We start from the raw sequence: 27,207 nt of genomic DNA, 5'->3' as shown, positions 1-27,207 counted from the left end.
GCTGTTTGAAGTGGGCTCACAGAATGGAGAAATCAGAAGCATCCGCCAAGTGTCTGATAAAGATGCTGTGAAACAAAGACTGACTGTTATAGTGGAGGACAACGGACAGCCCTCTCGTTCAGCTACAGTCATTGTTAACGTGGTGGTGGCGGACAGCTTCCCTGAAGTGCTGTCGGAGTTCACTGACTTTCCACACGACAAGGAGTACAATGACAACCTGACTTTTTACTTGGTGTTGGCTTTGGCTGTAGTTTCCTTCCTCTTCATCACGTCTTTGGTGGTGATTATCTCGGTGAAAATCTACAGGTGGAGACAGTCTCGCATCCTGTATCACTCCGGTCTCCCTGTCATTCCATATTATCCACCACGTTACTCAGACACTTTGGGGACAGGGACTCTCCCACACGTGTACAATTACGAGGTGTGCAGGACGACTGACTCCAGAAAGAGTGACTTGAAATACATGCAACCGATGAGTCAAAGTTTAGTGAGTGTGGATGGAGCTGGGACTGATGCACCACAGGTGGACAAACAGCTGAAAGGAAACTGTTCTCAAATGTCTACTTTGGTGAGTTAAATCCACTTTTTTTTTTTAACCCCGTGACTTGTTGGTGTTGTCTTTTGGTTTCATCGGGCTTTTTTCCTGTTTTTGACAATGAATGCATTAAGACTAATTTGTGTGTCACTGTCCCTGGTGCTGAATTGGTTCATGTTCACTGTTCCATGTTTCTAGGTTTTATCATAAATAATGGAGTTTTTCGTTCTTGAAATAATGAAACGATATAATTCAGCAATTAACAAAATATAAGAAGACTTTGTAACTTATTATGAATTGAAGGTTGAGGGATGATTTTTGTAGATCTAATCAGGATAGTTCCATCATTCTTGAAATGTTTCTCATTAACAACAGTTTCTGCATCAACTCTATATTTAGGCAGATTTTGAATGTCTCCACACTGACACTGTTTGTTGCTTTTAATATTGTTGTGTTACATTAAAAAAAAACAATAGCTCTTGAAATCAATTCACCAGCAAAATTCCATTGATCAAATTTATCCTGTCCCGTGTTTTTAAAAGCAGATGATCCGATTTTCTTAGGCTCCGTTCAACTTTTGAAATTTTATATATTGATATTTAAGTATATTAAGAACATTGAAAACTCACTTTTTCTGCATCATTCACAGTTATTAACTGTAGGCCATCGTTGCTTATTCGCCACTGCATTATCTATTTGTTCAGATGAATTTATTGACCACCTGATTTACTTCTCTCAGTGAACCTCTATTCCATTGTATAACTGGTGTATTATATTATAACCCTATTCAGAGTAAATTAAACTCGACAAATCAAAATTTATTTTTTGTGCTGTAGTTTATTTAAAGTGAACATAATACAACATCTAAAACTTTCTCTGAAAAGTCTGCTTTCATTACCAAATACGGGCTCTGAGCGCCGCTGTTGATTCATCACTGACTGACTGTCCAATCCAGCAGAGCAGCGATCCACCCCTTTAATACGTTCACTGTTCACTGCTGAACAGATGAAGGTCTGAGCCTGAAGGTGTAACGAGTAAAATTTATCGGAGATAATCCTAGTTGAATATATTTTTACCTTTCATTCCATGGAAATACTCACACAGATTTTATACTGAGATCGATCACTGCGTGTGTGTTTGGATCCACGATGGATTTCATGTGGATAAACGCTGGCAGAGGCCGATGGCAAGCGCTGCTCGTCATTCTTTGTCTCTTCCATCTGAGCTCGGTGACTGGACAGGCTCGCTATTCCGTACCGGAGGAGCAGGCAGAGGGGTCTTTTGTCGGAAACATTGCCAGAGATTTGGGTTTGGATGTGTCGAGGCTCATATCAGGTAAAGCTCGTATCATTACAAAGGGAAGCCGTCAGTTCGTGGATTTGAACCGAGACAAAGGCACTCTTGTTATCAAGGAGCGAATCGACCGAGAGGAGCTGTGTGGAAAGACGACGCCCTGCAGCTTCAGCTTCGAGGTCATTTTAGAAAATCCAATCCAGCTTTATCGAGTAACAGTGGAGGTAACAGACATAAACGATAACAGCCCGTCGTTCCCTAAAGATGAAATCAGCTTGAAAATTGCTGAAAGCGTTGCTTCGGGGACTCGTTTCTCCGTCAACACAGCTCATGATCCCGACGTGGGTATAAATGATATTAAAAAATACACACTCAAACCATCAGATCATTTCAAATTGGAGGTACAGAAACAGACAGATGGACGATCGTTTATAGAAATGGTTTTACAAAACCCGCTAGACCGAGAGAAGGAAGACTCTCACACACTGGTGCTGATTGCGTCAGATGGAGGAGAGCCGCACAGATCAGGGACAGTCCGCATTCATGTCACTGTGTTAGATGCAAATGATAATGCACCAGTATGTACTCAGTCAGTTTATAAAGCAGATGTTAAGGAGAATTCTCCCGATGGAACGATCATTACAACTGTTAGTGCAAATGACGCAGATATTGAGGTAAATGGTGAAGTTACTTATTCAATTGGTGATATCGCCAGAGGAGCGATGCCGCTTTTTGGAATAAATTCTGAGACTGGAGAAATTAGAGTTTCAGGTAAAATAGATTTTGAAAAATTAAAAACATATCATTTAGATGTTCAGGCCAGTGACCACGGTGGATACACAGACACATGTAAAGTTATAATTCAGGTAGTTGACGAGAATGACAACGTCCCGACAATTCAGCTGATGTCATTTTCTAACTCCATCCCAGAGAATTCTCCTCCGGGTACAACTATAGCTGTTGTTAATGTGGATGACGAGGACTCTGACCGCAACGGTGTGGTCACGTGTTCCATTAACTCCGACGTCCCGTTTAAAATCGAGTCTTCATTAACAGGATACTATACTGTAGTAACAGATAACCTGTTAGACAGAGAAAGTATTTCTGAATATAATATCACCATGACCGTCTCTGATCAAGGCTCTCCGCCTCTGTCCAGCAGCAAGAACATTACAGTCAAAGTGTCTGACGTGAATGATTGTCCGCCCAAGTTTGACCAATCAGAATACAGAGTGACTGTTCCAGAGAACAACTCTCCTGGATTTTCTGTGTTTACTCTCAGTGCTACTGATGCAGACTGGGGACAGAACGCCCGCGTTTCTTACTTTGTTCAAGACACAGAAATTAACGGAGTTGCTGTTTCTTCCTTGGTGTCTGTGAACTCGGACAATGGCGTCATTCACGCTGTCAGGTCGTTTGATTATGAGCAGATCAAATGGTTTGAGTTTAACGTAACAGTTCGCGATGCTGGATCCCCTCCTCTGAGTTCAGTGGCCACTATTAAGATTCTGATCCAGGACCAGAACGACAACCCTCCTCAGGTTCTGTACCCAGTCCAGACTGGAGGCTCTCTGGTGGCTGAAATGGTGCCTCGTTCAGCAGATGTGGGCTATCTGGTGACCAAAGTGGTGGCTGTTGATGTGGACTCTGGACAGAATGCCTGGCTCTCCTATAAACTGCAGAAAGCCACAGACAGGGCGCTGTTTGAAGTGGGCTCACAGAATGGAGAAATCAGAAGCATCCGCCAAGTGTCTGATAAAGATGCTGTGAAACAAAGACTGACTGTTATAGTGGAGGACAACGGACAGCCCTCTCGTTCAGCTACAGTCATTGTTAACGTGGTGGTGGCGGACAGCTTCCCTGAAGTGCTGTCGGAGTTCACTGACTTTCCACACGACAAGGAATACAATGACAACCTGACTTTTTACTTGGTGTTGGCTTTGGCTGTAGTTTCCTTCCTCTTCATCACGTCTTTGGTGGTGATTATGTCGGTGAAAATCTACAGGTGGAGACAGTCTCGCATCCTGTATCACTCCAGTCTCCCTGTCATTCCATATTATCCACCACGTTACTCAGACACTGTGGGGACAGGGACTCTCCCACACGTGTACAATTACGAGGTGTGCAGGACGACTGACTCCAGAAAGAGTGACTTGAAATATATGCAACCGATGAGTCAAAGTTTAGTGAGTGTGGATGGAGCTGAGACTGATGCACCACAGGTGGACAAAGAGCTGAAAGGAAACTGTTCTCAAATGTCTACTTTGGTGAGTGATATCAACACTTTTACCTCATTTACTTGTGTGTTTTATTGATTTCGTGGGGGTTTGTTTCGTTTTCTTTTGAAATTGAATGCTGCAAAACTTTCATTTGCATGTCAGTGTCACTGTCCCTGGTGCTGACACGGTGAGCTTTCAGTGTTCCATTTGTCTAATATATTTCCATACAAGTGCATTTTTATATCTCTGGAATAATGAAAATGATATAGCAAATTAAATAATATGAGCAAACAGCGGCACATGGATCGAAGTGCAGGTTGAGCAATGATTTTTGTAGATGAAATCAGTAACATCCGATCCTTCTTGCAGTGTTTTAGACTATCAACTGGTCCTGTATCAACTTTAATACTTACACACAATGTAAGTGCTTTCAAACCGATAATTTGTTGATTGTTGTTAAGACATGAGGACGATGAATCTTAACTCAACGTACTCCTAATTTTGTGTTATTACATTATTAGAAAATATGATATATGGGCGGTAGTCACTCAGTCCAGTAAGTATTGGGCTGGGGACTGGCGGGTCGACGGTTGAAGGCCCGTGTTTAGCAAAAATATTTCGGAGGTGAACTGGCAGTGGGAGGTGCCAGTTCACCTCCCGAGCATTGCCCAGGCACCTCTGAGCAAGGCGCCGTCCCCATAGTAAGCTGTTCATTGGGCGCATGGCGTTTGACAATGAAGTAAAGTTCATTCATTCGTTTCATTCATATCCTTGAGGGGGAAATAGATGTTTTTAAAGTAGAGAACCCCCCCTTTTCTTCTGTTTTCCAACCTTTCATTTTTTTTCATGCGTGTTACGGGTCCCAGAGTATGGTACCTCATTAACAAAGTTCAAATCTGTGAAACACAGATGAAATGCAGCAGCATTGAAGACACGGACGGCTCAGTTTGTCATTCAGGTTACGTTTCTTATTCAAACAATTCACAATAAAACAATACATAACATTTAGCCTTTTAGCTACAACTTGTAAAGTATAAACATTTTAGCAACAGAATTCACAATACATACAAAAACAAATGCATCAATAGTAACTTTCATTTCATGTAAAACATCAACAAATAAATCGTTTCCTGTAATATGAACCATGTGTGAGCCCGGATCTCACTCTGTAGCAACAGCAGCGTTCTTGTCTGCAAGACCAAACTGAGGGTAAAGCAATCCCAAAAACGCCCGTGATGCCACGCGTGTCTCTGTCTACTCCGCGGCATTCCCACGATTCACAAAGTTAAAAACAAACAAACACTTAAAACATTGTCACACGTCCTTTATGAGACTTTTCCGTGCGAAATTAACTCTTAATGAATCGAAATTGGTAACTTTTACCAACTACTGACCTGTGAAATACAGGAAAAACAGCAGCGATGAAGACACGGACCGCTCACTGTGTCGTTCAGGTTACGTCTGAGGTGTGGAGGAGGGTCCCACCTTAGACAACCCGGGGCACAACTGCTCCCGTCAGAAAGGTTCCATATTCCGCTGCCTACACTTACTACGTTTCTTTAAATATTAACGATAAATAGATGAGGATAAATCAATTCAAAATAAATCGACACAACTGTGGTCCCACAATTTTGAGTGTACAACATTTACATTCTATTCTATTATAGACACACTCACTTCTTCTTCTTCAAATTTCAAAGTTATTCAAAATATAGGTCGTCGTTCCTCTTTCCCAGCGGCATTTTCTTTATACAATACATCAATGTTTCGATGAATTTTGTTGACAATATGATTTACTTCTGTCTGCGAACTTCGTGTCCTGTTGTAGAATAGGTGTATTGTTTAATAACCCAATTCAAATAACTGAGAGCCAAAACGTTAATAATATATTTAGTTTTTTGTAATTTCATTAAAAAGAACGTAATACAATATTTAAACATTTCCTTTAAACCTCTGTTTACATTACCAAATATGGGCTCTGAGCGCCGCTGTTGATTCATCACTGACTGACTGTCCAATCCAGCAGAGCAGCGATCCACCCCTTTAATACGTTCACTGTTCACTGCTGAACAGATGAAGGTCTGAGCCTGAAGGTCCACAGGGTAAAATTATCGGAGATTTTCCCAGTTGAATATATTTTTTTACCTTTCATTTCATGGAAATACTCACATCGGTTTTGTACTAAGATCGATCACTACGTGTGTGTTTGGATTCACGATGGATTTCATGTGGATAAACGCTGGCAGAGGCCGATGGCAAGCGCTGCTCGTCATTCTTTGTCTCTTCCATCTGAGCTCAGTGACTGGACAGGCTCGCTATTCCGTACCGGAGGAGCAGGCAGAGGGGTCTTTTGTCGGAAACATTGCCAGAGATTTGGGTTTGGATGTGTCGAGGCTCATATCAGGTAAAGCTCGTATCATTACAAAGGGAAGCCGTCAGTTCGTGGATTTGAACCGAGACAAAGGCACTCTTGTTATCAAGGAGCGAATCGACCGAGAGGAACTGTGTGGAAAGACGACGCCCTGCAGCTTCAGCTTCGAGGTCATTTTAGAAAATCCAATCCAGCTTTATCGAGTAACAGTGGAGGTAACAGACATAAACGATAACAGCCCGTCGTTCCCTAAAGATGAAATCAGCTTGAAAATTGCTGAAAACGCTGCATCGGGGACTCGATTCTCTATGATGAGCGGCAAAGACCCTGATGTCGGTGTTAACGAAATTAAAAAGTACACCCTTAAACCATCAGATTATTTTAAATTAGAAATACGGGGACAGACAGATGGGCGATCGTTTATTGAAATGGTTTTACAAAACCCGCTAGACCGAGAGAAGGAAGACTCTCACACACTGGTGCTGATTGCGTCAGATGGAGGAGAGCCGCACAGATCAGGGACAGTCCGCATTCATGTCACCGTGTTAGATATTAATGATAATGCACCGGTGTGTAGTCAGTCAGTTTATAAAGCAGATGTTAAGGAGAATTCTCCTGATGGAACGATCATTACAACTGTTTCTGCAAATGATGCAGATGAAGGAGTAAATGGTGAAATTATATATTCTATTCCTCATTTCACTGATGATTCCAATCAGCTTTTTGCATTAAATTCTGACACTGGTAAAATTACAGTGTCAGGTAAATTAGATTTTGAAAAATTAAAAACTTATCAGTTAGATGTTCAGGCCAGTGACCACGGTGGATACACAGACACATGTAAAGTTATAATCCAGGTAGTTGACGAGAATGACAACGTCCCGACAATTCAGCTGATGTCATTTTCTAACTCCATCCCAGAGAATTCTCCTCCGGGTACAACTATAGCTGTTGTTAATGTGGATGACGAGGACTCTGACCGCAACGGTGTGGTCACGTGTTCCATTAACTCCGACGTCCCGTTTAAAATCGAGTCTTCATTAACAGGATACTATACTGTAGTAACAGATAACCTGTTAGACAGAGAAAGTATTTCTGAATATAATATCACCATGACCGTCTCTGATCAAGGCTCTCCGCCTCTGTCCAGCAGCAAGAACATTACAGTCAAAGTGTCTGACGTGAATGATTGTCCGCCCAAGTTTGACCAATCAGAATACAGAGTGACTGTTCCAGAGAACAACTCTCCTGGATTTTCTGTGTTTACTCTCAGTGCTACTGATGCAGACTGGGGACAGAACGCCCGCGTTTCTTACTTTGTTCAAGACTCAGAAATTAACGGGGTTGCTGTTTCCTCCCTGGTGTCTGTGAACTCAGACAATGGCGTCATTCACGCTGTCAGGTCGTTTGATTATGAGCAGATCAAATGGTTTGAGTTTAACGTAACAGTTCGAGATGCTGGATCCCCTCCTCTGAGTTCAGTGGCCACTATTAAGGTACTGATCCAGGACCAGAACGACAACCCTCCTCAGGTTCTGTACCCAGTCCAGACTGGAGGCTCTCTGGTGGCTGAAATGGTGCCTCGTTCAGCAGATGTGGGCTATCTGGTGACCAAAGTGGTGGCTGTTGATGTGGACTCTGGACAGAATGCCTGGCTCTCCTATAAACTGCAGAAAGCCACAGACAGGGCGCTGTTTGAAGTGGGCTCACAGAATGGAGAAATCAGAAGCATCCGCCAAGTGTCTGATAAAGATGCTGTGAAACAAAGACTGACTGTTATAGTGGAGGACAACGGACAGCCCTCTCGTTCAGCTACAGTCATTGTTAACGTGGTGGTGGCGGACAGCTTCCCTGAAGTGCTGTCGGAGTTCACTGACTTTCCACACGACAAGGAGTACAATGACAACCTGACTTTTTACTTGGTGTTGGCTTTGGCTGTAGTTTCCTTCCTCTTCATCACGTCTTTGGTGGTGATTATCTCGGTGAAAATCTACAGGTGGAGACAGTCTCGCATCCTGTATCACTCCAGTCTCCCTGTCATTCCATATTATCCACCACGTTACTCAGACACTTTGGGGACAGGGACTCTCCCACACGTGTACAATTACGAGGTGTGCAGGACGACTGACTCCAGAAAGAGTGACTGTAAGTTCGGCAGAGCTGCTAGTCAGAACGTGTTGATAATGGATCCCAGTTCTACAGGGACGATGCAGCGGATACAGAGTGAGAAGAGCATCCTGGACGAACCAGACTCTCCTGTAGAGGTTGGTTACTTTTACAAATCCCCTACTTAACCAGAAATGCGTTTGTTTGTTTTTTTGTTTTTTTATTAATGAATATGGTTTTGGTTTTAATGTGTGTGTCACTGTATGAAAAGATGGCATTTTCAGCACCATTTACGTTGGACAGCTCCTGCTGATCTGAATACTTCACCGATGTGAGAATTAACAAATCACACTGCGATGTGAATGGATTATAATACTTTTCCTTTTTATCATTTAAGATGTGACGTTGACGTGAACATTTTATTAACTTTTTCCTCATGAATTTGTATTTTTATCTGATAGTGGAAAATTTTATCCTTCATGGATACTTTCGTCCTGGATGTGGTTCATTCTTCTGTCCCACATTGTCAGTTACAGTCATTTCATCCCTCTGTAAAGCTACATCAATGCGCATACATATTGATGAATGACTTGTCACTAATACATCCATCGTTACACACACACACACACACACACACACACACACACACACACACACACACACACACACACACACACACACACACACACACACACACACACACACACACACACACACACATACACACACACACACACACACACACACACACACACACACACACTTTGCACTACTATTGGCAGACGTTTGTTTTTTCCCCCCTGTTATATTCATAATGGACTATAAGGGTCGCTGTTGGTCTTTATGGCTCTTGCAGGTCCTTTAAAATCACCCAACACCTCCCGTTCGTCTCATAGTGTACAGAGAAGCGAAGGATAGTCGGTCTTCATTTCCTCCGGTGATTTCAGATGTGATTTTTTTTTTTAGATCTTGATCATAAACATACTATCTGAACACTACAGGATACACGCCCTTCTTACATCCCTTTCATTGGATTCCGGTGGATCGCACAGGGAATATGCATTTTACCGGGAGCGAACCCAGGATTAATCGGCAAGTCCAGGCTTTCCTCCTTGCTTTTCTTCTTGACGCAGTCGTCTGTCAGATCCGCTACTCTGTCCAAGAGGAGATGAGGAAGGGCTCTTTTGTTGGAAATGTGGCTGAGGATTTAGGCATCAACGCTAGAAGACTGAAATCAGGTGATGCGCGGATCGTTAGCGGCGATAGCAGCGAGTATATCAAGCTGGACGCAGACAAAGGGATTCTTGTGGTGACAGAAAGAATAGACAGAGAGCAGCTCTGTGGGCAGACGTCGCCCTGTAGCTTGAATTTCGAAATGATTATGACCAATCCAATGCAGTTACACAGCGTGGTAGTGGAGGTGTTAGATGTGAATGATAATGCGCCTGTGTTTCACGAGAAAGAAGTGCATGTAGAGATCCTAGAATCAGCACTTATCGGAACAGAAATATTACAAGAGAGCGCCACAGATCCTGATGTCGGCGTCAACGCTTTACAAGGCTATACGTTACATCCAACTACGCATTTTAATATAAAGGTGTTATCCAGTCCAAATGGTCATAAGTATGCACAGCTGTATCTTTCTAATGCTTTAGATCGCGAGAAGGAGGAGACGATGCTTCTCCTGCTTACTGCTGTGGACGGCGGTGATCCACAGAGATCGGGGACGCTAAAAATACATGTGACTGTGCGAGACACAAATGACAATGCTCCGGTTTTTACGCAAGCCAATTTCAAAGCATCTGTCAAAGAAAATGCTCCAAAGGGAACGTTAGTCGTGAGTCTGAGTGCTACAGATGCAGACGAAGGGATGAACGGCCGTGTCACCTACCACTTTAATCGTATGTCTAGTAACGTGGCTGAACTTTTTAGTATTGATGAAAATAATGGGCATTTAACTGTCAGTGGTAAGATTGACTATGAGGAGAATAAAATATATGAGATTGGTGTTCAGGCAAAAGATCAAGGTGGACAAAGCACGTCAACGAAAGTGATCGTTGAAGTAATAGATGTAAATGATAACGCACCTGTCATTACGCTGACGTCGTTTTCGAGCGCCATCCCCGAGGATTCTCCGACTGGAACTACTGTCGCTATCATTAACGTTAAAGATGTAGATTCCGGCAAAAACGGTAAAGTGGACTGTTCAGTCAACAAAAATATCCCGTTTGCAATTCAGTCATCGTTAAAGAATTATTACACTTTGATGACCACCGGGGTTCTTGACAGGGAGCGTAATCCTGATTATACGATCACATTCACGGCTGTGGATGAAGGCAGTCCTCCGCTCATGACTAACAAGACAATAACACTTCGATTATCCGACGTCAACGATAATAATCCTGTATTTGAACAGAGTTTTTATGAAGCAAACATTATGGAGAATAACTCCCCAGGGTTATCCGTATTTTCAGTGAAAGCACACGATGCGGACATTGGCCAGAACGCCCGTGTGTCGTACCTGCTTATTGAGACTCAGTTAAATGGTAGCCCCATGTCCTCCTACGTATCTGTCAATGCAGAAAGTGGTGTTATACAAGCAATTCGATCATTTGACTTTGAGCAAATCAAAACTCTAAATATTTTAATAAAAGGACAAGATGGAGGCTCCTCGCCTTTAAGCAGCAATGTCACAGTTAAATTAAATATTCAAGATCAGAACGACAACCCCCCTCAGGTTCTGTACCCAGTCCAGACTGGAGGCTCTCTGGTGGCTGAAATGGTGCCTCGTTCAGCAGATGTGGGCTATCTGGTGACCAAAGTGGTGGCTGTTGATGTGGACTCTGGACAGAATGCCTGGCTCTCCTATAAACTGCAGAAAGCCACAGACAGGGCGCTGTTTGAAGTGGGCTCACAGAATGGAGAAATCAGAAGCATCCGCCAAGTGTCTGATAAAGATGCTGTGAAACAAAGACTGACTGTTATAGTGGAGGACAACGGACAGCCCTCTCGTTCAGCTACAGTCATTGTTAACGTGGTGGTGGCGGACAGCTTCCCTGAAGTGCTGTCGGAGTTCACTGACTTTCCACACGACAAGGAGTACAATGACAACCTGACTTTTTACTTGGTGTTGGCTTTGGCTGTAGTTTCCTTCCTCTTCATCACATCTTTGGTGGTGATGATCTCGGTGAAAATCTACAGGTGGAGACAGTCTCGCATCCTGTATCACTCCAGTCTCCCTGTCATTCCATATTATCCACCACGTTACTCAGACACTGTGGGGACAGGGACTCTCCCACATGTGTACAATTACGAGGTGTGCAGGACGACTGACTCCAGAAAGAGTGACTGTAAGTTCGGCAGAGCTGCTAGTCAGAACGTGTTGATAATGGATCCCAGTTCTACAGGGACGATGCAGCGGATACAGAGTGAGAAGAGCATCCTGGATGAACCAGACTCTCCTCTAGAGGTGAGGCTTTTAACATACTGAATCAATAATCTGCAATTATCTTAGTGTGTTTTATTGGCTATTAACCTCAATGACCTTTGAGATCACATTTAAGTTTCAACCTTTGAGGTGTTTTTGGCAGACCATGCCAGAGACATTTCCAATGACCAAAAGTTGACTTTCCACTGTTAGATTTACAAGGGGCTATGACAAAGACGGTTCACTTAAAAGTTGTTTTCTGCTTATGAATCACACAGGTGTCACCACTGCACAACCCACTAAACAAATACTGAGTAATTAATTTCAATCAGAGAATGATGTGAGCAGACACTTTAGCTTATTTGTTTGCACCACAGTTACTGCAGTACTGTGTTGTAGTTGTTGTGTTTTAGTGACCTACGTATATCTTCTTGGACATTCACCAACATAACATTTTCGGTCAAAAAGATCAAATGGAAATGATACTGAAGATGTAACTGCATCAGCAATGAACTTGTCAGGTCAGCAGCAAACATATGAATCAGACAAAGCATCTGACAATGCATTTTCTTTGCTAGACTCTTGGTTGGAGGCAGCAATGACAGATAATATCCATCATTAAGTTTCGTTAACTTCAGACTCAACAGAGATGCTGCTAGACATAAACATCTGCCAGGATTCATGCCCCTCCCCTTCGTATTTTTCTCCAGTGACTGTTGTGTGTATGGAATCAAATGCATGGTCTCTTCGTGACCAGAGTCAGTTATTCATAAAACAGATGCCTGCATTGTTTACTTACATATGATGAAAAACTAAAGAAGTGTTCCCGTACGGATAAAGCTTTTTGTCTGTGTCCTAAACATGTGGTGGTGGACAGCTTCCCTGAACACAGTTTGTCTGAGATTAAATGACACCAGTAAAACTTCAGCTTGTGTTCAGATGTTATTGATATTTATCAGCCAGAATTATTCTTCAGGACACTAATGCTCATTTATATCCCAAATGTAGATTTTCTTCAGGGACAGCAGTCTCTCTCTCTCTCTCTCTCTCTCTCTCTCTCTCTCTCTCTGTGTGTGTGTGTGTGTGTGTGTGTGTGTGTGTGTGTGTGTGTGTGTGTGTGTGTGTGTGTGTGTGTGTGTGTGTGTGTGTGTGTGTGTGTGTGACCTGACAGGGGGTAGAGAAGGTTGTAACTGACATTCACACTGCAAGATGAAAATGAATCCTACACTTTGGACTCTTCAATGTTCTTTTCTGAATTTCTTCTTGATTTACTGTGGAGCAGGAACTTTTTTTCTTTTCTGAAGAACTTTAACTTAATGCTTTATTTTGGCAGAAGTATAGTTCAAGCATGGCGTACTTCCACTTCATCACATGTTGATCACTTTCCCCCCCCAGTATAATTAAGTGCAGAAACAAAGAGACTAAAAAATATACTTAATGATATTTATTCAATTTTCTGGTCGAAAAAACAAAAAAGCCTAAATAGACGTCAGAAATGAGTGTCGTTTTTTGTGTGTGTGTGTGTGTGTGTGTGTGTGTGTGTGTGTGTGTGTGTGTGTGTGTGTGTGTGTGTGTGTGTGTGTGTGTGTGTGTGTGTGTGTGTGTGTGTGTGTGTGTGTGGTTTTTTTTATGTAAGTGAACTGCTGTATTACAGTAACGTGTTTGGAAAATTGCATTTTTCGTCTGCGTCCATGGAATTCATACTTTGGACAGTAAGGGACGCTGTTGGTTGGTGAAACGAAGTATGATCAGGTTTGCCTTCGTGGATGCACAGCTCTATTTTTCACAGTTTGGTCAGAGAAGAGGACTGAGTGAGGGGCTTAATCAGCAGGACTGTTGACCACGGATTCATTTGGAGCGAAGATTTTAAAATCAAAGGATTTCTTGATTTAAAAAAAAAAACACTTCTGTTCTCTGCGGACTGTATTCACAACGCGGCTGACATCGTCATTTATTTCTGCAATGGCGTTTGAAAAATCCTCTCCCATTTATGAAAAATGGCGTTTCCATAGCAGGTCAGTATGGTCGCTTCTCCTGTCTCTGTGCTGCCTCGGCCACATCGTATCTGGCCAAATCAGATACACAATCCCAGAGGAGCTGAAAAGGGGTTCTGTCATAGGAAATGTAGCTCAAGATCTTGGTTTGGATGTGCGGAGGCTCCGTTCTGGTCGTGCCCGGATCGTGACGAGACAAAGCGCGCAGTACACCGAGCTGGAAGCAGACAAAGGCGTTTTAATAGTAAATGAGAGAATAGACCGAGAGCAGCTTTGCGGAGACGTAACACCGTGCAGCTTCAGCTTTGAGGTAATTTTAGAAAACCCTATGGAGCTACACCGAGTAACGATCGAAATAATTGACATAAATGACAATTCTCCGACATTTACAAAACATGGAATTAAATTTGAAATAAGCGAAATTGCAACACTTGGATCAAAATTTTTGTTGCCAAACGCCGAAGACGCAGATGTCGGCAGTAATGGACTCCAGAAATACATACTGAGTACAAATGATATATTTAGTTTGAACCAGCATTCAAGCCCGGATGGTCGAAAATATGCCGAGATGGTGCTTCAAAAACCCTTAGACAGAGAGAGTGAGCAACGAATATCATTAAAGCTGATCGCTGTTGACGGCGGAAGTCCGCATAGATCTGGGACAGTAAATATAGATATTGTGGTGCTTGATGTCAATGATAACCCTCCCATATTTAACCAGACTCTCTACAGAGCTGTCATCTGGGAGAACACGTTAAAAGGCACCTATATTACCACAGTCAGCGCAAGCGATGCAGATAGTGGGTCAAATGGCCTTGTGACGTACAGGTTTTCAAACATGAAAGAGCAGCTGCTTGATGTATTTAATTTAGACCAAATTACAGGGATTGTAACGCTCGAGGGGACAGTGGATTATGAAAAAAATAAGAAATATGAAATTATGATTGAAGCTATGGACCAAGGAGGTCTGACAGATTCAAGCAAGTTGATCATGGAGGTTATGGACATTAATGATAATGCGCCTATCATAAATGTGATGTCATTCTCCAGCCCCGTGCCCGAGGATTCTGCCGTGGGTACAACAGTGGCAATAATAAATGCGATTGATGCAGACTCTGAAAGAAATGGTCAAATTAGCTGCACAGCAGACGGCAACCTCCCATTTAAAATAAAATCGACATTAACTAATTACTATGCATTAGTAACAGACTCAGTATTTGACAGAGAAGTTGCACCGGAATATAATATTACTGTCAGAGCAGCCGATTCAGGATCGCCATCCTTGTCAAGCACAACAATATTACGTCTGAAAATCTCTGACGTGAATGACAATGTCCCTGTATTTAATAAACAAAACTACGTTTCTTACCTTACTGAAAATAATTCACCAGGCATGTCTATAATTTCCGTTAAAGCGGAAGACAGTGACTGGAATCAAAATGCTAGAGTATCCTACTTTCTCGAGGACTCTCAAATCAATGGTAGTCCAACTTCAGCTTACGTCTCCATAAATAGTGAAACTGGAGTTATTTGTGCGTTACATTCATTTGATTATGAGCAAATAAAGCAACTTCAGGTAGTTGTCAGAGCGCAGGATGGAGGCTCCCCTCCACTCAGTAGTAACGTGAGTGTGAAAATAGTGATCCAGGACCAGAACGACAACCCTCCTCAGGTTCTGTACCCAGTCCAGACTGGAGGCTCTCTGGTGGCTGAAATGGTGCCTCGTTCAGCAGATGTGGGCTATCTGGTGACCAAAGTGGTGGCTGTTGATGTGGACTCTGGACAGAATGCCTGGCTCTCCTATAAACTGCAGAAAGCCACAGACAGGGCGCTGTTTGAAGTGGGCTCACAGAATGGAGAAATCAGAAGCATCCGCCAAGTGTCTGATAAAGATGCTGTGAAACAAAGACTGACTGTTATAGTGGAGGACAACGGACAGCCCTCTCGTTCAGCTACAGTCATTGTTAACGTGGTGGTGGCGGACAGCTTCCCTGAAGTGCTGTCGGAGTTCACTGACTTTCCACACGACAAGGAGTACAATGACAACCTGACTTTTTACTTGGTGTTGGCTTTGGCTGTAGTTTCCTTCCTCTTCATCACGTCTTTGGTGGTGATTATCTCGGTGAAAATCTACAGGTGGAGACAGTCTCGCATCCTGTATCACTCCAGTCTCCCTGTCATTCCATATTATCCACCACGTTACTCAGACACTGTGGGGACAGGGACTCTCCCACACGTGTACAATTACGAGGTGTGCAGGACGACTGACTCCAGAAAGAGTGACTGTAAGTTCGGCAGAGCTGCTAGTCAGAACGTGTTGATAATGGATCCCAGTTCTACAGGGACGATGCAGCGGATACAGAGAAGAGAAGAGAAGAGCATCCTGGATGAACCAGACTCTCCCCTAGAGGTTAGCTTTTTCTTTTCATAAAATTGTTAGTTTCTGTTCTTTAGCTCCCAGTGTTTAGTTAAAAGATGAATATTTGTCTCTTCATTTTGCTCTTAAATTCTATGAAGGTCTCTGACTGATTTTATGTGAGCTTTCAATTTTTTGCTAATTGTAAAAAAAAAAAGTAGCATTTATTATTAGTCATTTGTTAAAATGCAGCTTCGCTTTGTCGTGTTTTCCCCTTCTGTGTGAAGTTTCATTAAGCTTCAACTGTGGCATTCATTCCAGAACCACGGACAGAGTCTCATTTTGCATTTTACCTTGATTTAAAAAAAAAAAATTGTGTTACTATATCATCTCCAACGATTAATGTTTTTAATTCCTCTGTTGTTTGTTTGATCAGCATGAAACAAATTGCAAGGAAAAAACGTCATCTAAACTTTGTGAGGGCGGGGTATGGCTCTTTCAAAGAATCATTAAATTGCGTTGTGAAATCGAACTGAAGCACATTATCGTTATGATTATAATTATGATTAAGATTTACATATTCAATATTTCAATTGTGATTTAGTCTATTTATAAAATATACTATAGTGTATTTTATGAATGGATTTAATATATACATTTCTAGAATACACTATATATGTATATAATATATATAATGTATATATAAAATACACTATAGCGTTTTATAGCTGACTTTAATATATACTATTTTACACCAGTGTCATTTTTTGTTTGCCCTATTAATATCTTCAACAACTAAACGAACAAAATAAATGAGGTTTTCTCACTTCAGTGTTATAGATTATTGTCCTCTTAAATATGCCATTCACGATTTTTCACTTATAGAAAGAGGATATTCAAAACTACTCAGCGCTCTTCATTTAGTCATCTGCTGTGCCAGACTTTCCACACAATGACACAGAAGCATCTCTGGCTTTCTGCTGGTGGCAGGATCTTGTGTGGGGTCTTGCCATTATGGGCCACATCCTTAGTGGATGTATTTTGTCTGTATTTATTTTTTATTGCAGCAGGTCTGCCTTCCTCTGAGTTCATCGAGGAGATTCTATAATAGCGTGTATTTCTATTGCAAGAATGTCAACCAGTTTATTTCCTCCGTTTGAACTCTAAGGGACGCTGTTGATTGATAAAACACAGTCTGGTGTTGTATGAACAGACAGAGGAGAGAGAAGGGAGAGGGAGAAGCACTGCCTTCACACAAGGAGGGGTTCGGCAGTCGGCCCGATCACGCTTCATACTTTAATTGAGAAATCTGCTGTCCCAAAAAGGAAATCGCCCTGAATTAAAGCTGCATCTAGGTGTGAGGCGGTGGAATATATTTTTCAATTTATTGAGGATTGTTTTCGACATGGGGATACGCCAGCATCGATGCGCGAAATGGCTGTTTTTTTGGACGCTTACTCGGCAACTGTTCGTCTTTGTCTTCCTGCTTCCCACCATCAACGGACAGATCCGTTATTCGATCCCAGAGGAGATGAAGAAGGGTTCTCTGATCGGTAATGTGGCACAAGATTTGGGTCTGAATCTGCGTAGGCTCCGGTCTGGTCGGGCTCGTATTGTTACCGGAGAAAACAATAATTACGCGGAGCTAGAAACAGACAAAGGGACTCTAGTGGTGAACGAGAAAATAGACCGAGAGGAGCTCTGTGGGGAGGTGACACCCTGCAGCTTCAGCTTCGAAATTATTTTAGAAAACCCAATTGAATTGCACAGAGTGATCGTAGAAATATTAGATGTGAACGACCATGCACCGACTTTCAAAAATAAGGTGATTAAACTCGAGATTAGTGAATCTGCAACAATAGGGTCGCATTTCGATTTGGAAAGCGCGTATGACCCCGATGCGGGGATTCACGCTTTACAGAAATATGTTTTGTCTTCAAATGAGAATTTCGTTTTGAAGCAGCACTCCAACGCTGCTGTAATGATTTTACAGAAAGCGTTAGACAGAGAGTTGAATCCACTCCTCTCGTTAAAGCTGATTGCGGTAGACGGAGGGACTCCACAACGATCTGGTACAGTAAATATAGAAATCACTGTTCTTGACGTCAATGATAATCCTCCTGTATTTAATCAATCACTGTACACTGCTACTGTGACAGAAAATGTTCCTTTAGGCACCTATATAACCACTGTGAACGCCTCAGATGCCGACAGCGGATCCAATGGTTTGGTTACATATACGTTTTCAGATATAAAGGGAAAATCCAGCGAACAATTTATGATTGACGCTTTAACTGGCAAAATATCTGTTTCCAAAAATATTGATTTTGAAAAAGACAAAAAATATGAAATAAGAGTGATCGCCAAAGATCAGGGTGGCTTAAGTAACGCCGCCCAAGTTGTCATCGACGTCATTGACATAAATGATAATCTTCCGGTCATTAACATAATGTCCTTCTCCAGTCTGGTTTCAGAGGATGCTCTTCCAGGCACGACCATAGTTGTATTTAATGTTAAAGACGCAGACTCGGATAGGAACGGACATATAAAATGCTCAGTAGATTCTCACCTTCCCTTTAAAATCCAGTCTTCTTTGACTAATTATTACAGCTTAATTTCAGATGTGATGTTTGATCGTGAAACAACAGCAGACTGTAACATAACTATAACTGCAACCGACTCAGGGTCGCCCCCACTTTCTACGAAAATAAATTTAAACATGAGAATCTCTGATGTAAATGATAATGCTCCACTCTTCACGAAACCAAATTACACTGCATGGATAACTGAAAATAATGTGCCCGGTGTGTCAATATTTACCGTGAGCGCAACAGATTCTGACTGGAATCAAAATGCTCGAATATCCTATTTTCTGGAGGATGCGCAATTCAGTGGAAGCCCAATTTCTTCTTATGTGTCCATAAATAGTGAAACTGGAGTTGTACATGCAGTAAACTCATTTGATTTTGAACAGATCAAACAGATAGTTTTCAGTGTCAGAGCGCAGGATGGAGGCTCCCCTCCTCTCAGTAGTAACGTGAGTGTGAAAATAGTGATCCAGGACCAGAACGACAACCCTCCTCAGGTTCTGTACCCAGTCCAGACTGGAGGCTCTCTGGTGGCTGAAATGGTGCCTCGTTCAGCAGATGTGGGCTATCTGGTGACCAAAGTGGTGGCTGTTGATGTGGACTCTGGACAGAATGCCTGGCTCTCCTATAAACTGCAGAAAGCCACAGACAGGGCGCTGTTTGAAGTGGGCTCACAGAATGGAGAAATCAGAAGCATCCGCCAAGTGTCTGATAAAGATGCTGTGAAACAAAGACTGACTGTTATAGTGGAGGACAACGGACAGCCCTCTCGTTCAGCTACAGTCATTGTTAACGTGGTGGTGGCGGACAGCTTCCCTGAAGTGCTGTCGGAGTTCACTGACTTTCCACACGACAAGGAGTACAATGACAACCTGACTTTTTACTTGGTGTTGGCTTTGGCTGTAGTTTCCTTCCTCTTCATCACGTCTTTGGTGGTGATTATCTCGGTGAAAATCTACAGGTGGAGACAGTCTCGCATCCTGTATCACTCCAGTCTCCCTGTCATTCCATATTATCCACCACGTTACTCAGACACTGTGGGGACAGGGACTCTCCCACACGTGTACAATTACGAGGTGTGCAGGACGACTGACTCCAGAAAGAGTGACTGTAAGTTCGGCAGAGCTGCTGGTCAGAACGTGTTGATAATGGATCCCAGTTCTACAGGGACGATGCAGCGGATACAGAGTGAGAAGAGCATCCTGGATGAACCAGACTCTCCTCTAGAGGTTAGCTTTTTCTTTTCATAAAATTTGTGGTTTCTGTTCTTTATAGCTCTAAGTTCTTAGTTAAAAAGTGTATGTCTTTGTCTCTTGAATTTGCTCTTTGATTTTGACCTACTGTCCATTAACCAAACTATAAAAAATGTAATTCATTTTTGACAAAATTTTCGTGCCAAAACTTCATCAGATTTTGCTTAATTAACGTTTCAGAGTGGCTGAAGTCTTCATAAAATGTAATTGATATTCATTTAAGACATTGTTGTCTTAAAAACGCCATGCCAAGGGGCATGTACTCCTTGCACACAACAAATTAAGATATTTAAACATGATCAACTAATGCCAATGTCTGAAACAATACTATTTGATATACCCCCAGCTATTTTTAAAGTGAGATGTCTTCTCAGTTCCTCCTTTTTATACTGTAATATTGTCACAATGACGATAGCGTAGCACTTTCATCACTGCAAATAAGAAGTGTAAAATGGTGAGTCCTGGTCGGTCTGAAAACAACATCATATTTATTACATGTTCTCCAGACCATGTGTCAGCTCTGTAATGACTCAAAAACCTGTATCCACCTCTTGCCTATCATAGGTGAATTAGGCAGCGATGAGACCTGCAAAGGAAAAGCAGTTACAGAAAATGTGGGATGGAATGATAATGTTACTGATAACTCCAGATATCCTGAACTATACAGTCATATCCATGTTTTACCACTTAAGTCTCAGTATGTGGCAGTCAGCACCATGGATAGCGAGTGACCTGTAAGGGGGTTCCACACTGTAATATGATCCGTTCACTGCCTTGTCTGTGTTCGTAATGCTGGCCCACAAAGCCTGAGCACAAATCTTATATTTTACCCATGTCCAAAAAGTTATGTCTAATTCTGATTGAATAAATGACATAATCATAGAATATTATACGTGACTGTGAATTTACCACAGAATGATTTATTTCCTGTAAAAAATAAATAAATGCAAAGTGTATTTCAACACATCCAACACTTAGGGACGCTGTTGACCAGTCTGCTGAGATGCCACGGCTTATTGCCGTTGTACCTCCTCGACGAGCCCTAAATGCTTCAGAGGAAGAGGAGAAAAGAATTAAAAGAAGCAGACGACAGAGCACAGAGGCACTATCTGAATCATTAACATTATTGGATCTTGGAATTTTTTTTATTTTTTAACGAATGACAGCTTATCTGAAATAGTATTTTCTGGATATTGGATTTTTTATCTGTGTGCGTGTGTGTACGGAAGATAGACGAGCAGAACAATGGCATGGCAAGTAGTCCTGTTGTTCATGTCGTGTGTGTGTCTCAGCTCAGCTCTGGGGCAGGTCAGCTACTCCATCCCGGAGGAAATGGCGAGAGGATCCCTGGTTGGTAATATAGCGCAAGATTTAGGTTTGGATGTGACAAGGCTGAAATCAGGGAAAGCTCGCATATATACCGGAGAAGGAACAGAATTAATCGAGCTAAACACAGAACGGGGTATTCTTATAATTAAAGAGCGGATAGACAGGGAGTCGCTCTGCGGACAGACGACGCCCTGTGCGCTTCATTTTCAAATAATATTGGAGAAACCTATGCAGTTTTACAGCGTAAGTGTCGAAATCACAGACATAAACGACAACTCTCCAGCATTTAAAAACAATGAAATGAAATTCGAAATTAGTGAAACGATTCATATTGGCTCTAAATTTATTTTAGAAAAGGCATTTGATCACGACGTCGGGGTTAATGGTCTCCGTGGCTATTCTCTCAGCACAAATGACGCGTTTACATTGAGCCCATATAGAATTGGTAGTAGCAGAAACGTTGAGATGATTTTAAAACAGCATCTTGACCGAGAAACAAAAGATCGTTTGTCTTTAGTATTAACTGCTACGGACGGGGGCGACCCACAGCTCTCTGGGACCATACAGATTATTATAACAGTATTGGACGCAAACGATAATGCACCTGTTTGTACGCGGACAGAGTATAAAACAAATGTACGGGAAAATGCTGCAAAAGGAACCGTTCTGACGACGGTGAGCGCATCTGATGCGGATGACGGGGCGCACGGTCGTATCCAATATTCAATCTCCAATGTCCCAGAGGACGCGCATGACCTGTTTCATGTGGATAAGGACAGTGGTGTAGTGACGTTAAAGGAAAACGTTGATTATGAGAAATTTCAGCATTACGAGATAGATGTTCAAGCCTCAGATGAAGGTGGTAACTCCGACGTGTGTAAAGTTTTAATAGAGGTATTGGACACAAACGACAACCCACCATCGATTAATATTATGTCAACTTTATCAGCTATATCTGAGGATGTCAAAGCAGGAACGGTTCTGACGATGATGAATGTTCAGGATCCCGATTCAGGTGAAAATGGCAAAGTCCACTGCATTTTAAATGATAATGTTCATTTTACAACCACTTCAACATCAAAAAACATTTTAACTCTAGTGACTGAAGGACAATTTGACAGAGAAATTGCGTCACGGTATAACATCACCGTGAGCTGTTCTGATGAGGGAGTACCCTCCCTCTCCAGCAGCGTCACTCTCACCTTGCAGATCTCTGACGTCAATGATAACGCGCCTGTCTTTGAGAGGAGCTCATATGAGGCCTACATTGTAGAAAACAACACACCAGGTCTCTCTGTATTCACGGTGAAAGCTAGAGACGCTGACTGGAACCAGAATGCCCGTGTTTCTTACATCCTGGAGGACTCCTCTGTTAACGGAGTGCCAGTCTCCTCATATGTGTCCGTCAGTGCTGACAGTGGAGTCATCCATGCAGTGCGCTCTTTTGACTACGAGCAGATCAGAGATTTCCACTTCCGCGTCAGAGCGCAGGATGGAGGCTCCCCTCCTCTCAGTAGTAACGTGAGTGTGAAAATAGTGATCCAGGACCAGAACGACAACCCTCCTCAGGTTCTGTACCCAGTCCAGACTGGAGGCTCTCTGGTGGCTGAAATGGTGCCTCGTTCAGCAGATGTGGGCTATCTGGTGACCAAAGTGGTGGCTGTTGATGTGGACTCTGGACAGAATGCCTGGCTCTCCTATAAACTGCAGAAAGCCACAGACAGGGCGCTGTTTGAAGTGGGCTCACAGAATGGTGAAATCAGAAGCATCCGCCAAGTGTCTGATAAAGATGCTGTGAAACAAAGACTGACTGTTATAGTGGAGGACAACGGACAGCCCTCTCGTTCAGCTACAGTCATTGTTAACGTGGTGGTGGCGGACAGCTTCCCTGAAGTGCTGTCGGAGTTCACTGACTTTCCACACGACAAGGAGTACAATGACAACCTGACTTTTTACTTGGTGTTGGCTTTGGCTGTAGTTTCCTTCCTCTTCATCACGTCTTTGGTGGTGATTATCTCGGTGAAAATCTACAGGTGGAGACAGTCTCGCATCCTGTATCACTCCAGTCTCCCTGTCATTCCATATTATCCACCACGTTACTCAGACACTGTGGGGACAGGGACTCTCCCACACGTGTACAATTACGAGGTGTGCAGGACGACTGACTCCAGGAAGAGTGACTGTAAGTTCGGCAGAGCTGCTGGTCAGAACGTGTTGATAATGGATCCCAGTTCTACAGGGACAATGCAGCGGATACAGAGTGAGAAGAGCATCCTGGATGAACCAGACTCTCCTCTAGAGGTGAGGCTCTCAGCTTAAAACAGTGAATTTTTTTCAACATGTGCATCAGATTTGAAACTATTATGAAAATGTGTTCACACTCCTCCCGTAACACTCGGTGTACCAGGATTCTGCAACTATTAGAACTACCATAGTCTGTCATTTTGACCGTTCGGACATTATATGTACTGTGTATAATTTGGATTGTCATTAAAATGTCCAAGACTAAATAGATGGAATAGGTAAAAAAAAAACATCAGGACAATTTATATAAACTGTGATGATTGCATTTTTATTTATTTTATTGACACAACATAACTTCTCTGCAAATACACATCCAAATTTGAACTGTAAAATACAAAAAAGTGTATCCTGCTTCAAAATAGGTTGGTGTTGTGATTAGATCTTAACAATGAAAATTATTAGCTATTATTAGCATTCAATAATGCTGTGACAGCTGCCAGCCAGCTGGAGACACTGCTGTTACAATGCCTAGATGTTTTCCTTATGGCTCAGAAACACTCATTCAACACAGGTAACCTGTGTTTAGGGGAAACATATCACCACTGATAACTTCTTTACTTCCCTTGAACTTACCAAAGCACTAAAGGGTCAGAAAAGCAGCCTGGTTGGCCCAATAAATAAGAGTAGACAAAGTGCTTCCTCTATCTGTAGAGGAAGAAAGGGCCTTGCAAACTAAGGAGGTACTGAAATGTAGCAGTGTAACCCTAAGTCTATCATAACCAAGGAAAAACGTCTCCATTCTAATCACAATCTACACAGCTGTCCACATCACAAGTGGCCACGAGGCTAAACTGGACAGTGTTACGTACAGTACCACAACAGAACCAAGTTTGGAGTAGATGTGCTTGATCAATGGTGAGGAAATATTCAGTGTAAGCTGCTACATGATGTAGGCCATTGGTGGTGTTTCATAATATTGACAGTTTCTTAATACTGGTGGTGTTTCATGATACTCTTGACCATGCTGCGATCCTGTCAAGAAATGCACCAATAAAATCATGTCACAGAGGAACCTCATAAAGCGACTCGCAAAGGAGCTTTGCTCAGAAAACATGAAAGGAAAATGGTGGCGCAAGAGCTCCAGAAGATTGAGGAGGAGGTAGTACCAACTGAATAACGTGTAAGAAAAATAAAGCACAGGATAATTGTGTCACATGTCATAAGGTAGAGGGAGATGCACAAGGAAGGTACAGGTTACCTGTGTTAATTGTGAATGATTGGGAGCCATAAGCAAATCATCCTGGCATCGTAACAGTGTAGTCTCCAGCTGGCTGGCAGCCGTCACAGAATTACTGAATGTTCATAATATTTAATCGTTTTCATTGTTATCGTTATGGGTCTCAGAGTATGGTTCCTCATTAACAAAGTACAAATTTGTGAAACGTAGATGAAATGCAGCAGCAATGAAAACATGAACCGCTCACTGTGTCGTTCAGGTTACGTCTGAGGTGTGAGAGGAGCGTCCCACCTTAGACAACCCGGGGCGAACCTGCTCCCGTGAGACAGGTTCCATATTCCGCTGCCTACACTTACTACATTTCTTTAAATGTTAACGATAAATGGACAGGGCTTTGAACCAAAGTTTTTTGCCAGTCGGTTCGTTCCGAACAGAAACGGAATTATAACGTTTCCGGTTTTGCGTTCCACCCATAAACTGATGTTCCTGAACCGGTTAATAACGTTCCTTTTAATATAAATGTGTAGGTGCCGTATTTTGCGCACCATAAGACGCGCTTGAAATCCTTAAAATTTCTCAAAAATCAACGCTGCACCTTTTAACAGTAAGCCTCTTATGTGTACACTGAGTTCCAAAATCTGTAAAAATGTTTTTGTGTGACTTTAGTCAGCGATCCGTCAGATCGACCGTTTTCCACCGACATAGGACGTATTACGTCACTACGTAAACATGACGGGAGGGTCCGTCCGGCACACCACCTCGTCTTCATCCCGGAGGATTAACGAAAGAACTCCACCCGCTGGACATCGGTGTGAACAGAGCCTTAAAGTCAAGCTGCGTGTCGTGGAGCGATGGATGAGAGACGTGAACACACGTTCACCAGGACTGGAGGCAGTGCCGAGGAGTTACACCCCCTCAATATGTGGTGGGTTGTGGATCCTGGACTAACGTGTCTGCCTCGACTTTTGTCCGATGTTTCGCTAAAGCCGGAATCATTACCGGACAGACACCCGGGAACCAGACGGTCAGCGGTGGAGAAACTACCGAGATGTTCAATGCAGACCGGAGATGAGGACTTAGAAGGATTTAGCACAGATTTATCAAAAAATAAAGAAATAAAAACATATTTAAAAAATAATGTCGGTGTATTTTTTGAAATTTAAATACGTAGTACAACAGTTCTACAGTTCAGCCACAGTCACCTTTTTGCTTTCGTTAACAAGCATGCACCAAACAATAATGTGCGCCGTGTGTAAAAGTACAGAAATAAACTCCGTTATTTAGACTGCGCCTCTTTATACTGAAGCCGGGATAAGTAACACACAGACTTCAAATGCAATTTTTTGTGGGTCTTTATTGTGTTCCCCAAATCAAGATATAATATTGGAAATAATTATAAATGAAATTTAAGGTGTTGTTGAATAAATTGTCAATTTTCCAAAACAAAATACATACCAAAAAAAATGTAACAAAAATAAAACAGTGGCACCTCTGGCGAGCTTAAACACACTGAGCTCCGGTAGCACACATGTTAATGTGATCCACCAGCATCAGAAATCCTAAACTTGGTATCTTAATGTCCGGAAATCGTCTCACGGTCGGCACAGGTGACTTAACTCCGTGAAAAACTGGCGCAATACTGTTTACTTCCGGTATTTTCCCAGAAAGCGCGCGTTTTTCAGAGACCGTCACTCTGCCCCCTGCTGTCCAAAGTTAATTCTTACTGCAGGACTATTACAACTAAGTATATATTAATTACAGTGGTTTTTATTCCCCGAGTATCTTTAAATACAGTTTTACCACCTGGTTACATGCAATGAGCCGAATGTTGCGCAAAACACGGTAACTTAGGGACTTTTAAATTGGCTTCTAAAGCAATTAGTTTATATACTATAGACTATAATTATAGATAAGGCCCTACCCTACAGTAAACACAGCACTACACCACTGCTTTATGACAGTTGTATCACTGTAGTTAAGGCTTATGCCTCCTACTTAGACACTACATGGAATAAGACAAGAATAACTTCCACCATGTCATTTATTGCTGAACAACAGATCTTCATTGTTCTTCTCCCATAACTCAGTATTGCTATAAAGCGCTGGCAGAACGGGAACACACTGCTCTGACAATGACTGCAGCCAATTAGTTAATGTCTAAATCATACATTTTTAAGATTGACATACTGCAGTGTTTACCTGTTATGATTAAATAGTGACTGGGAGACTTCCCTTTTCTTTACTGCTGCTGATAG

The 27,207-nt window shown here is 42.3% G+C and overlaps 5 protein-coding genes across 7 annotated transcripts in view; all 5 read left to right on the top strand.

Moving 5' to 3' along the window:
* LOC137602779 (protocadherin gamma-A2-like) overlaps positions 1 to 27,207 on the top strand; it is a 208,616-nt gene that overhangs the window by 67,858 nt on the left and 113,551 nt on the right. The window lies entirely within an intron of this gene.
* LOC137603140 (uncharacterized) lies at positions 1,667 to 8,712 on the top strand. Its single transcript, XM_068326379.1, has 2 exons — positions 1,667 to 4,095; positions 6,175 to 8,712. The coding sequence occupies exons 1-2, from the start codon at positions 1,684 to 1,686 to the stop codon at positions 8,710 to 8,712; spliced, it is 4,950 nt and encodes a 1,649-aa protein (XP_068182480.1). The 5' UTR covers positions 1,667 to 1,683.
* LOC137603139 (protocadherin beta-4-like) lies at positions 13,914 to 16,454 on the top strand. The gene is made up of 2 exons (XM_068326378.1): positions 13,914 to 14,293; positions 15,581 to 16,454. Exons 1-2 carry the CDS (start codon positions 13,914 to 13,916, stop codon positions 16,374 to 16,376), a joined length of 1,176 nt encoding a protein of 391 aa, XP_068182479.1. The 3' UTR covers positions 16,377 to 16,454.
* LOC137603138 (protocadherin beta-4-like) lies at positions 17,707 to 20,170 on the top strand. The gene is made up of 4 exons (XM_068326376.1): positions 17,707 to 18,078; positions 18,142 to 18,145; positions 19,355 to 20,118; positions 20,165 to 20,170. Exons 1-4 carry the CDS (start codon positions 17,707 to 17,709, stop codon positions 20,168 to 20,170), a joined length of 1,146 nt encoding a protein of 381 aa, XP_068182477.1.
* On the top strand, positions 21,154 to 26,039 carry LOC137602867 (protocadherin gamma-A2-like). 2 transcript variants are annotated; one of them, XM_068325944.1, is made up of 3 exons: positions 21,154 to 21,704; positions 22,989 to 23,772; positions 25,619 to 26,039. In XM_068325944.1, the coding sequence occupies exons 1-3, from the start codon at positions 21,388 to 21,390 to the stop codon at positions 25,655 to 25,657; spliced, it is 1,140 nt and encodes a 379-aa protein (XP_068182045.1). In that variant the 5' UTR covers positions 21,154 to 21,387; the 3' UTR covers positions 25,658 to 26,039. The 2 variants fall into 2 exon arrangements, with proteins under 2 accessions (XP_068182045.1, XP_068182044.1); XM_068325943.1 differs by having other exon boundaries at positions 21,154 to 23,772.

Source organism: Antennarius striatus, chromosome 10 (assembly GCF_040054535.1).
Source record: "Antennarius striatus isolate MH-2024 chromosome 10, ASM4005453v1, whole genome shotgun sequence".
NCBI lineage: Eukaryota > Metazoa > Chordata > Actinopteri > Lophiiformes > Antennariidae > Antennarius > Antennarius striatus.
This window is presented reverse-complemented; position numbering and strand designations above follow the sequence as displayed.